We start from the raw sequence: 13712 nt of genomic DNA, 5'->3' as shown, positions 1-13712 counted from the left end.
TAAACACATGTTTTGGTGATTAAATGCAGGATAATGGAATAATGCGAAAATAATAGATAAGATCTGTTAAGAATAAAAATAGTAGGGGTGTGCGGGTACTCGAATTGAGTTACAGGTCTCGAGTAGAGTTTGAGTTCTGAGGAGAATCCTGTAATTACGGGTACCCGAATAAATTTATATATTGAATGACTTCTACTTGACGTGATTCGATTATTACTCGAGCCGACCGGATCCAATCATTACCCGACTTGATTCGAGCATTGCTCAATATAGTCTCCAAATTCGAATACAATATCATTCAAATTATGGGTCAAACTAACCATAACCCATAGTGTCCATTTTTCAAGAATTAATGAAATTTTCAACTTCAGCAAAGCAATCAATTTATTAAGAAAAAAATCTAATCATAGAATAATTTTTCAAATACCTCTGCATCAAAGGTAAGTAAATACACCCTTAACAATTTTTAGTGGATTCTCAGAAATTCTTCGATTACATACACTTCACCGAGTAAAGCGGTGCCGCTATTTTATAATGCAAACATTATCCTCTGCCAAGGCAGTAAAACAGAGAGAGGCACTCCTTTTTTTTCAAGATTAGATTACCTACCAGAGATTAGCGTTGTAACACGAAGTGGACGACCTACGCAAGTAATCTTTGGTAGTTTTAAGCTCTCGAGTATGTAAGATGCTTTTATCTCGAGCCAGCCATTTTCATGATCGTCCTGAGAATTTTTGAAGTGTCAGAGAGTACTTAGAAAAATTCGAAATCACTCGAAACGACACTTTTGCACGATCCTCCGCGTACAACGAGCATTCAAGGCTGTCCGCTTTTGTTACCGAACGATCGAGATGTAAAGATGTCAAGGCGGCTGTTAATGAAAGCGACACATGCTTAGGGCTCTCATTAAATCGAGCATAATTGCTTGAAAAGATCGAGGACCATTCGGAAATTTGATAACCTTGCAACGGTTTTAACTCCTGTCTGGGAAACCGAGTACCCAGTTTTAAAATGGTTGTATTACAAACATAATTATAAGACAATTGTTTAAAAATTTAATTGGAAGTAAATAAGACTGAATTTTACTTTAGAGCACACACAATTATGTATTAAAAAGTTTAATTAAAATCATTTAAAACAGTTAACTGCTGGGAGTCGATTTTTAATCATAAAATGAGACAGCTATTTTTAATTTTCTTAAAAAAACTGAAGGATTATAAAAAAATGTAATATGAGTTAGTCTAAAAATAATTCAACAAGGTTATCCAATTTCAGAGACTTGGCTCGTGTCTAGGGAACACACTTGGCACACAAAGGGTCATCCTAAATTTCCATCCTCCTTCACGAACGTGTTCCTCGAGGAGCACATTTAGTCAGGTCTTCTGATAGTTCTCAGAGAGATTTTTTTCCCTTATTTTCTTTTTTTTTTTGATAATCTATCTCGCTTACCTTGAGGGCACAGAAGATGCAGGATTCCCGCATACAGGCGTGTCCTGAAAGTTCCCTGAAGCTTCGGCGGAAGATGTCCAGATGCCATAATACCTGAAACATAAAAAAGTATATTTTTAATAAGAATAAAAATAAGAACGATTAATTATTAAATTGTAGCAGTATACATACTGTTGTAAATAAGTGTATAATTAATTTTCATTAATTATCAGAAGAGTCAAATTAATAAATAGTATGCTTTAATCAACTTTACAGTATTGTTATTTTTGAAAATTCCCATTTCACCATATTTCACGTTATAATGAATACTAATTAATAATAAATCCGTATAAATACGCTCTCGTTAGCCAAGGATTTAACTGGAAAGGTAATACATATTTCCACAATTAGCCCTCTAACAGCGGACCATGGAGAAAGCCCCAATTTTAATATAATTCTGTATTCTATATTATTTTCATTTTCTAAATCTTACACTGTTCCTTTAAAAATTATTCTTTCAATATATTAAACACTTTCTTGTACACTTTCAGTCACGATTAACCTAGACTTCGCTGTTCAAGGATTAATTATAATTATCATAATGAAGATTAATGGTAAATTATTACAATACTTTTTTCATCCACTGCATATCTCGTAATTACAATATGCTAATTAATAATAAATCTCATAGAGGCTTCGGTTCATTTAGGCGGCAGGCAAATGAAAAATATGGTCGTGCAGGGTGCACGCAATACCAGGAAGCATATACAGTGCTGTACAAAAGTGAAATAAAAGATTTATTTCAAAATTAGATCAAATGACTTGAAATTTTTGGAGAAACTGTGATTGTCCACACAGGATTAAAATTGTCAAAAGTCACACTTTTTCCCCTAAGAACGTAATTACTCACATTTTTATAGCTTTTATAAAAATCTCAAGTCATTTGGTCGAATTTTAAAAAAAGGTATCCTCTTTTGAAAGATGCTGTTCTACTTTTGTCCAGCGCGGTATGTAAACGCAACAAAACATGCTGAGTGAAACAAGCCTGTAGCCACGCACGATAGTAGTTACCATATCGTGGATGCATTATTATTCCGAGGGAAAGTAAATCACAATTTCCGCAGCCGTGTCCTGTCGCATAGCGGAACATTATTTTCGCCTTTCCGGCGTCACTGGATAAATATCCGGTATTCCAGAAGTTCATACGTACCTGATACTTTTGCGTCAAGTACAAAATTACATGATATCCTTCCCGTACAATTTTACTGCTACTATATTTATTTTAACGTGGTTATATTAACCCTTAGCTGGCACTGTGGGTTTCGAAGTCGATTATTTTATTAGCAACCAATCATTCTATGTTAAAAATATCGATGAAGAGTTTATATAGTTAAGGTTGAGAAAAAAAAATTAAAAAATTGAGAAACTTTTCTTGAATTCTTTACCATTTAACCCTTTAGCTATTATGATAGTTTTCTTGTAAATGATTTTCTAAAACAAAATGAAACTATACTAAACTTTCTTTTTATCTTTGTATTGAGAACTACTGAATATCTCATAGTCGCTCGAAAGTAGAAACTTCTTCACCTATTTCCATTAATTATTTGTATTTTATTCATCTAAACAGTATTACCTCATAATATTGAGAACGCAACTCGTTTCAAGGTAGATCAAATTTTCTTACAAAAAAATGTTAAAAGTACTCCTCATAGTGATCTTTTTAACTACAGTACTTTAATAAACACTAATTTGTTAGCACCAAAAAAAAAAATTAAAATAAGCGATAAAAGTTGAGTCGTATCTCGATGAAAGGATGTTTCGTGCAATTAAGCTAATTACAGAATTCGAGATCGCAATAACGAGTACTCATCATGATACGATTTAATTAGCACTAATGGCGAAATGTATTTTTTTCCAGGAGGAAGAAATTTTCTCGAGCAACTTTTATGGGTTACACTTGAAACCCATCAGCAGATGGCTTGATTCTATGTTAATTTATGCGAGATAAATAGAACACATTTCGGATGATCGACAGTGAGAAATTAGTACAGTGAACATTCTAATTAATTTTTTCGTGTTCAAACGTCTTGGGCTGAGAATACGAGGGGAAACTGGTTTCGAACCCTTTATTAATATTCATGAAGAAAAAAATAAATTAAATTCTAGTACATAGTACTCGTCCTTCGTTCGCTGATCTACTTGTCAGATTAAATTAATCTGTCTTTCGATTTTTGATAAGATGCATATTATTTTGATGACATTCTATTAGAGAATATTTAATGAAGAAATTGATTAAAAATACACTTTGAAATGTGCTGCAATATATACTAAAAATATAAAAAAAAAAAAAAGAAAGTGAAATATTGACAGCCTTGACCACCAGTGGCTTCAACCTCAAATTTTATATAATGAAATAATTAATAAAAGAATTAAAATTTTGCAAATTTTTCGAAGACTCCACATAATACCCTAAATCGCCCCATTACGTCCCCAGTGTTATGAGATCAGCTTTTTCCTTCCTTTTTTAAGTGTTATCATGAAAGGAAGATCGAGAAGTAGCGTGTATGTATGCGGGAAAGTGTTTTCATTCAATGGACGTGTTTTGAAAGACTTGTGGGATCCAACAGGTGAACAGGATCCTTCCAGCAGGAGCGTATCAATATGGCTCTCAGGTCAGGTCGTAGCACAATACACGAGAGACAAGTGCACGTCTCGGTTATTACATGCACTTCCCTTCGATGAATAAAAGAAAACGCGCAAACGTGCTTTTGGCAGTAAAAGCAGTACATGACATCGTAGAAAAGGGTATATCCTTTACAAATTTTGCTATTACCAGCGAGCGTACGGATATTTGTATCAGAACAATCTCAGCTGCAATCAATTTTGTTAAATAAAACAAAAAGTTTTTGTTTTATATATAAATAATTAGTTAATTAGAGTTTGGAAGCTTGGAAAATGTTTACCCCCATATTAATATTAGCTGTGATTTTGGAAAGGGCGTGCGACTTCTAGTGTAATAATAAATGTAGAAATTGTAAATAATTAGTTAATTAGAGTTTGGAAGCTTGAAAAATTTTTACTAGCAGAGCTTTGCTACAATAAATTATTTAATACAAAATAAAATTGATATAAAATTTTTAAATACTTATGATGTGATCACGTTAAAAATAGTGGTATCAACTGCACCTGGATACATATTAATTAACGTGCGAACCAATTAGCAAAGAAACGCAGCGACCCAACTTGTATTAACAGTTATCCACGTTATGAACGGGATTTCTGATAACAAGTAGATTAACCCTTTGATGACGATCAACCTACATATGCCTTCAGAAAGATTCATACGTTCAGTGAATATATTGTTAAAAAAAAAGTAAACTAAAATAAATTGAAAAGTCTGGAAATTATGATTTTAACCTGTATTAACCATGCTACTCCTATAAAAGAATCCAAAAGGAAGTATAGTAGAAATTACGTGCATTTACGCTTTATAACTCCATCCTGTGCTAAATACCTAATTATTGCTGCATGACTCCGAAGAATTTTAAATTTACAATGAGAAGCACTTATTACTCTACCAGATGTTTTAAATAATCATATTATTATTAAATAAGAATTTTCAATGGAATTAATAATCTTTTGCTATATTTGTCAATGATGAATTTAAATACAAAAATAATTATTAACACTATAACTAATATTAAGATTTTAAGAATTTCTGCATTTCCTATATCGTCATTTCTCCTAGGAAAACCTGATTTGATTACAAGTGTAAATCAGCATACTTAAAATTATCTAAATGATCGATAAAAATATTTTTCTTATTACAAAAATAAAAAGAATATAAGAAGCCATTTTTCACCCCAATTCTATGAATTCCCTCGACCATCTCGCACTTCACACGCTGCCGCATACATTACCATCGTCGATTTCATCAGAGAAATGCCAGGTTTCCCACCAGGATCGTGCTAATTAGCATGTGTAACCAACAATTTCACGCGATTTCTATAGAGCGCACGGCCGATCGGCTGGTAACAGTGAATTAATCGCGAAAGCATCAAAGTGGAAACCCTGTCACACCGCGGAAACACATTTCATCGTACAACGTTGCTCCAGAAACGCGTTCATTCACAATCGACTCGGTGGAAGGTGACGGGAAAAACGAGAGGAAAATGGATCTCGTTGCATTCCGTCCAAGTTTCTTGCGGCTTAACGAACCGAACCGATGTTATTATCGATAGATTACAAAAGTATCAGCTACCCTTTCAAACGTTATTCTTCACAGAATCTTAGATTTTCAATCATGGACAACTTACAATCAGAATCCTCAGTGATAAGAACTTCAAAACATTTTTTATTTAACCCTTCTGTACTGTTTGGGACAAATTGACCCAATATGGAAATCCAATATTTAACTAGGAGTTTAATAAAAATTTGAATGGTATACATAGATTACAGTTGTAATAGTACCATGTCATTTATGCACCCAAGACCAATGACACCCAAAACATGACTTTCACTCCTCTCAGCCCCCTTCCCCCAATCGCTCATTATTAAAAAAAATCCTTTACACCCAAAACCCATACCACTTCATACCAAATGACATCAACGTTTGTTTATTTATTTTATGTATACACTAGACTCTCGTTATATTGCCGTTTGAAAATTTGTCAGGTTTCCAAAGTTTCAGTTGGAGAGGGAAAGAGAGGTAAAGAGCATTAGTATGCTTGAAAATTCGTGTGAAGGTCAAATCACTCATGTGGCAATATAACGAGAGTCTTCTTTAATAATAAATAGGCCTGCGCCAAAAGTATCCCTTATGGTATATAGCCTGAGGTACTCTTGATTTTTAAAAATTTCAAAATGAATAATGTTTACCACCCACCAGATCCTTTAATCGACGAGATCCTTTAATAAACGAAAGCAGAGATTAGATCAACAGAATGAATCAAAAAGCTCCATATACACAGAGCAATTTAAACAAGCCCTGCCGGCCGTGGAATCAACAGGTACAGCCTCGGGATCGAGATACATGTAACGGTATACGTGTTATTCCAGCGTATCGAGCCACAACACGGTGGATCCTTCCAGCAATGTATTCGATATTATCGATTACCGTGGGAGAGAAAAGATAAGGTCGAGAAATAAAAACGCATCAAACCTTGGCGATCTGGAAGAGGGCCTGCCTCCTGGGTCTCTGATCCTGCTTCATCGTCCTTCCTCGCTTCGCTAGCTGTTGCATCGACGACTCTCGAACAACGTGTCCTCCCGACGATTATTCACCACGAAACGCTCGTAGATAATCCACGATAGATTTTCAAATGATTTAATGTCACACTGTACATGATCCAGCCGGTGTTAATGAACGCGGGCACTGATAGACGCGTAGCAGTAGTACTATCTTAGCCGGGCGACGGTGCAACAATGCCCGGATAGGGCTGGGACCGCACCGCGCCGACAGCAGCGCCTATGGGACTCCTGCGGACAGGTTGGTAAACGAACGGACCCGCGTCCGTACACGGCATCGTCTATACTACCAGACGCGATCGCTATAGTATATGCGCGGTGCGCTACAGTGAGGTGGGTTCTGTAAGTCCCAGGGACGCAATTGGTCCCTCTCTGGCTGAGGTTCTTTGTTTAAGGACACTGTTTTGCTTGGGGAACTGATGATCCTTGAATAGCGAAATCTATTCATTTTCATTTCCATTTGCTTAAATTTTATATTAGTCCTTTAGATATAAGGAAGTTCGAAGTAAAGGGATGCAAGTGACATTTTCATTTCTATTTTTGTTCTTCTGTTTTTAATTCAAACATTTAAAAAACTGTCACTGGCAAAACTTTTTATTTAAAAATCTGAATGTTTAATTTCAACCAAAGCACTGTTCGTATGTTTTGTAAGTCGGAGTTCCAAAATACTATTATAATCAGTAATATAACATAGTAAGTGTAATAGAATGAAAGCTATTAATGAAAATTTAAATTTGGGACGATAGAAATTTAACCTTGGGAGAACGGACCATGTAGAGAGCCCCAATTTTAATTCAATTTTGTATTACATATCATTTTCCTTTTCTAAATTTTACATTTAACTCCGCTGTTCAAGGGTTAATTTAAACCCTTATTTATTCATAAGAATTCCAGAAGATTCAGCTTGCGTCCCTGCTGTTTACCGCGTCGTACACGAACGGCCATCTTTACTACGAGGTGGCCAGTGTGGGTGAGAGGCCCTGGGTCAGTTGTAACATCGAAGGAGAAGGGGAAAAGGGCGCGCGAGAAGGGAGAGAGGTTTTTCGAACGAGCGGAAAGGGGAACTGGCGAACAGGCCTACAGAATAGCGAAGAGTGAACGTACGGTGACGTAGAAGGTAAAGAAGGGACAAAGAGAGGCTCATCACGACACTGACAACGTTTTACGTTACGCTACGATGCTACGAGATTGTTACGCAATTTGATTCGGGAAAGAATGACTGAGTAATTTGGGAATGCCCCTTCTTTCTCCCCCCATTTCCCTCGGGCAACAGCGATTCCTATCTTACGTCGAAATTTTTATTTTTATACTCCCAAGCTAATTTGCGCGAGGGAGAACGACGGCTCCCCTTTGTCAGCGTGTGAATACTCCTTGTGACTTTGTAATAATAGGGGAATAATTTTTTTGTGTCCTAGTAGAAGGCCCTTTTTGTGAATGAAAATTTGCATATTGAAGCTGAATTTTAATTAGAAACAATTTGTTTATTGAATGAGATCGTTTGTGATTAAATTTGTGTTTGAATTCAATTTGCAAATGTTACATTTAATTCATTTTCTAATTTTGTATAAATAAATTACATTAATCCATTTTAGGCTAATTGCCAAAGCATTGGGTGTACAAATGTTCTATTTCAAGTTTGAATATTATCCCGCGCTTCTGGGTATTTGTAAAGTTTATAAAATTTCAGAAATACAAAAATGTATTTAGAAATAGTTCTATTTACTTACAATGCCTACTATTTCCTACTAGAACGTGTTCACATACACATGGTCAATAGTTAAACGACTGCAAAATTTTTTTCGATGTTCACAATGGAAAGGAAGGACTGCAGTTATTACGCTGGCCGTTGTTGCAACAGAGTGCATAATGTCTGTGTGCAGTCGACATAATTGCACGTGCACATGGAAAGTTAAACCCTTTCACGTGTAAACGGAGACACGTGTTAAAGGTAGGTTAAAAATTGCTTTCTCGAAAGCACTTAACACATATTGTAAGAAGAAAAATCAAACGAGTCGGACAATCAGTGAAAATAATTGAGACAAGAATTCAGCTGTGTATCTAAGAGAACTAATCACAAGAAGATAGAAGCAATTTTCTGCTGCTGATGATTAATATCACGCGTCAAAATTTTTAATTGCGAGTTGTTCGGCGAGCAGATAATGGTTTCACTGCGAACCAATCGAGCGTTTTCTCGTTCTAAATAGAAGACATAAAACGAAGTTGATTTAGTTGACTCCCTCGCAACCGGTCTTTGCCCATTTGCATGGCGCCGTGCGCGGATTCTGGATCCTTTCTACGCCATTTTGCTCGCGAGGATATCTGTGCAAGGTTTTGAAACCAAAGAAATTGGCAGCAAAGAAAATGATATAAGAATTATTTTACTTTTATTTGAAAATCAAAAATATCTCGTAATTAAATTTTAAATTTTGAACATTTTTCAGAATATCAGAGTTACAGTAGAAGAGGAATTTTCAAAATTTGATGCCTTCAAAATTTATTAAAAAGCTTTTAATTATCCCTGGTGATTTCTCAATTAGTGCAAGTTGGAATTAAAATTTTCCTGGACATAATTAAAAGAGTAGTGATTCAGAGTAAATTTCACACCAATTGATTATAAACAAATGCTATTTAAAAAGAAAAATCTAAAATGCGTTTGGAGTGCATCAAAGTGCAGCAAGTGGGCAGAGTTCTGGCAGCAGATTCGAGTGGCTAAACCCCGACAGAGCCTCTTCAATTAGGAGACGATATTCCTAAGCACGTAGAACACCGGTTTTCCATAGGTCTGGCACAGTTTGAGGATTTCCAGACGCCACTTGCCGGGACCAACAACAATGAAGGACTTTCTTTTCGAAAGAGCAAAACGAACCGCGATAACAAAGAGGCTGCCGAGTCTCACGACCCATGCCGCCAGCCTCTCCTCTCTTTACGCGGATGCTTCGCAGACCTCCTACGCGCTCTTCAAAAACCGTACCGATGTCTACAAGACAATTGTCTTAAGTATTCACCGGACTTTTCGCTTTTTTCTTTTTTCTTTTTTTTTCTTCGCCACTCAGACTTCATGGTTCTGCTTTTCATCCGTGAAGATTCTTTCAGGAAGTTGAAAGAAATATGGGGTGCACCATAAGAGGGAAGTTCAGAAATTTAGAAATTTTTTTGTAAACGATGGACAATTTAGAAAATTTGTAATAAAAATAAAAGATGAAATCTTTATACTCTATTAATTTGAATTTAAATAACTTTATGTTTAAAAATTATACATTTAATTGTTTAAAAATAGATCTTCAATTAAAAAAGAAAAGGCACAGAATAAATTTGTACACCTAATATTAATATAAAATCTAGTTTGCCTTGAGACATCGAATGAATTCAAGGATGTTTTGTTACAATATTACAGGGCGTGTATTGGGCACATTTTCTGAAATCATTGTCTGCATTATAGTACGATGCAAATGAGAAGTCGCATCGAAAAGCTAATCTTTTCCAAGGAAAAACGACGTGGGCGGGAAATGCAACAGCAACGGCCATTGTTCGAGATGCTCGAATAATTTAAAGCCACGAATGATGAACCGATATGCAATGTATGGATAAGAAAGTCATTGAGGCACGAGAGTACATGATCTTTATCCCACATATCGACACTCCTCCAGATTCTTTATAAATAAATGATACTTTGACGTCAACACGTGTCCCTATTTATTTAATTGTTACATAATTTCTACGTAATGTATGTTATTTTTATGATTCTGTTAATAAAATTGAGTTAGATATAGTTAGAAATATTTTTACTTTTTACATTCTGCTCTATGACTTTTCTGATTTCTTTTAAATAAAAATAGTTTTAGTACTGTAACATGCACATAAAAAATAACTAAAAATAATTGCAAGATATTAATATTTATTTTTTTCATTAAATAACTGAAATTTTCTATTTTTAACTTCCTGTTGAAGTAATTTTTCACCTTTATTATACACTTGAGAAAAAATTTTTTAATAGCTTCAAGATGATAATAAAAGTGTTAATAATTAATAAATATTTTTAATAATCATTGCAGATTACCAAATAAGTAAAATTTATTTTTAAAACGAAATACTAAGAAAGAAAAAACGTTTGTTATGAAAACCAGTCGCCCACCCCTGAAAAGGGGATGTTCCTTTCCCCACTGTCCAAACCTATTATTTGAGGTATGACTCATACAAAAACTGTTCCTCTTATAGTTATCTATTATTCCCTGTTTTATGCATTAAAAATCGATCCCCATATATTGCAAACCATATTTCCTTTCCTATTTATAAATTCATTTTATTGACTTGTAATACAATCTCTGAATGATAATCAAGAAGCCAGATAATAAATTGACTACGAGTTACTTCTATCGAGAGTCTGCTATTCAATTTCGAATCAGCTTGATTTGAAACACGCATTAAAGGTTGTATCGCGTCGTGAACAGCACCTATCACCGATCATTTATTCATTAGCTTTCGATGCAGAACAATGCTTCGAAGGTATAACAGTACTTTCTATGAATAACTCGGGTATACCTATGACACGTTCATAGGTGTGTTGATGCAAATAACAGGCATCGAAATTTGATGAGGCTGCTCCTTGATATGTCAATCGACATGATTTGTGTCCTGAATCTGTCAATAATATTCGCACGTGCCAAACAATCATACTTCCTACATATGTCATTTAACATTCTCTCTAACAATAAGTGCAGATATTTTTATTGCACCCTATGCATTTTCAGTGCAATATGTAAAAAAAGACTTATTGATTTTTAAGAAGATAAATATAATAAGTATAATCCACCAAAATCTCTTAAAAATCCTTCGACTTGGTTCATAAAAAGAAAATACCATTTATGAAACCAGATATTTCGTCACCGATGGTCCTCGCCATTTGGTATCTGTTTAACACATAACAGCCGCTCATTTTTTTTCTCGATATTATTGTTAAATACGTGGCACGCACGTTCCAGACAGCAATTCAACTGCCTCTAGATATGCACACCCCTTGCAGGGTTTCACGGGCGCATCTGTCGCCATGCAACACCCTTCGATACGATGCAGGTGGTAAATTCGTGTCCTTCGATTGATGTTTCATCCCTCCCGTCACGTTTCCGTTTTACTTTCATTGCACTGACGCGTGCGATTGGTATCAGAACAATAAATAATTATTACCTCTCGCATGACTATTACAGAAATAAAATATGCAAAATGCAATATTTACATTTGAAAATATATTTGAAATTTTACTTCATATTTCAAATAATTAATATACCGTTTTATATTTTTTATGTTGAAAATTTTCAACACTGTTACATTAATAATTTTAATTTCATTTTTCTCTATGACGTCATCGGGGTTTATTAATTTTAGATTAACAATTTCCTTTTAACCTGTGCGCCGAAAGCTTTCAAGGCACAGGTGTTACCGGGCCTTCGTTACACAGAGGGGCGCTAATGCGCTGGAAAAGGGGGATCGCAGGTTCGTTCGTCAGGTACAAAAGGAGCAGGTAAGGGCTTTTCGAGCTAGGCCAGGGGTCGTAAAAGCAACCTGCTAAGATACTCAGATAAGTATAGGCTTCGAGATGAATTTATTCTAACGTTCAGGTGCTGATCTCCCACCCGTATCCGTGTGGTGGTCAACCACCATTTCCATCTCCCATGTGAAGAATATTTACATTTGAAATGGTATCTATGCATGAAGCAAGGTCCAGTTCATTCTAGGCATTCAGTGACTTTGAAACTTGAGATGCACATGGGAAGAAAATTTTTTTCTTTAATAAATATCCTATGAATTTTCAAGTAAACGTATTATTTTAAATCACAGATTGTTAATCATGGAAATATATATTAGTAGAGAACAGAGTAAAATTTGTGAAATTCTTCAGGTTCATCTATGTAACAAGATCTACATGCTCATAAATTTGTAAAAGATGAGCAAGAACATGGTGCAAGCATACACGTTGCACGTGAAGAAACCCTTCCCTTTCACCGTGATCCAGGCACGAGCACCGGGAATGCGTGGCTCTTCTGCTCTCTTACGTTGACATTTATTCGCGACTCGATGACCCAGCGAACACCTGCAAGCGACAGATTGACCTCCTGGATTCGCAAACCCCAATGACACTTAAAGAAGATAAACTACTCTATGGGGATATAATTGAAGTTGAACCGCTTCGTAGTTTGTTTGAACCCACCTGTTAACTTGGCACCGATGTTAACGTATGATAATTAATTCAGTGGAGTCAGGTGGCGCGACCACGTGTTTGTAGAAACAAGATTCCTAATCGTAGATAGATTCGGGTGAATTTCTTTATATTCTAGTCGGATGAAAACTAAGACGATTCTTGATACAATAGGTAATTCATAGACTATGAATTTCAGTTTTTATCAAATATTATAAAATTTATTTAAATTTTGATGTTTTGAAATTTCAAATTTTGGACGAGATTTGATATTACTATGAAATTAATAAAAATTGCGAAATTGCAAAAATTTTTATTTTTATTCTAATTACATTTAATTATGGATTATTACCAGGAAAGGACTAAGGTTTCTTAGACCCGGGAGTATGAAACCTTTGTGGGCTCCTTGGTTTAAAAATTGAATTTTATTCTAAATAAAAATTAATGACATTTAATTGAAAAGAAAATAGGCAACAGTAAATAAATTTTTCCTCTGAAAAGTGGAAACCTTGATTCAGCACTGATTATTACCGATTATTTTTAACTAGGATTCCGGCACAACTTTCTGCCTCAACTTTCATCTGAACGTCAGTAAATCTAAATTAAAACATGCTCCATTATCCATCCATTGTTTCAAACGACACTGAAGAACGTTAGTATATTTTTTACGTCAAAAATTCTCACAATAGTTTCGTTCAATATTCTGGAGCCTCGGCTCGAAACACTTGCAGTGGAACACACTGATTCGAGATTAGGAGGTGTATTTGACTTGCACGTTTCCGGATTATTGTTAGGCAAATGAATGCGGGTACGCTTCACGCCGGAAGATAGCAGTCTGAATCTGCAC

General features: G+C 35.2%; 1 protein-coding gene across 4 annotated transcripts in view; it reads right to left on the bottom strand.

Moving 5' to 3' along the window:
* The window catches only part of ec (ubiquitin specific peptidase echinus), an 80291-nt gene that overhangs the window by 23611 nt on the left and 42968 nt on the right, over nt 1–13712 (bottom strand). For 3 of the 4 annotated variants that reach the window (XM_034317850.2, XM_034317854.2, XM_034317852.2), the window contains exon 3: nt 1450–1542. In XM_034317850.2, the coding sequence (XP_034173741.2) occupies nt 1450–1542 (93 nt within the window). Of the gene's footprint in view, nt 1–1449; nt 1543–6589; nt 6877–13712 lie in introns of those variants that run through there. The other variant, XM_034317856.2, reaches the window with a different exon arrangement.

Source organism: Osmia lignaria, chromosome 6 (genome assembly GCF_051020975.1).
Source record: "Osmia lignaria lignaria isolate PbOS001 chromosome 6, iyOsmLign1, whole genome shotgun sequence".
NCBI lineage: Eukaryota > Metazoa > Arthropoda > Insecta > Hymenoptera > Megachilidae > Osmia > Osmia lignaria.
The sequence above is the reverse complement of the archived record's forward strand: the minus strand, read 5'-3'. Positions and strand labels throughout refer to the sequence as shown.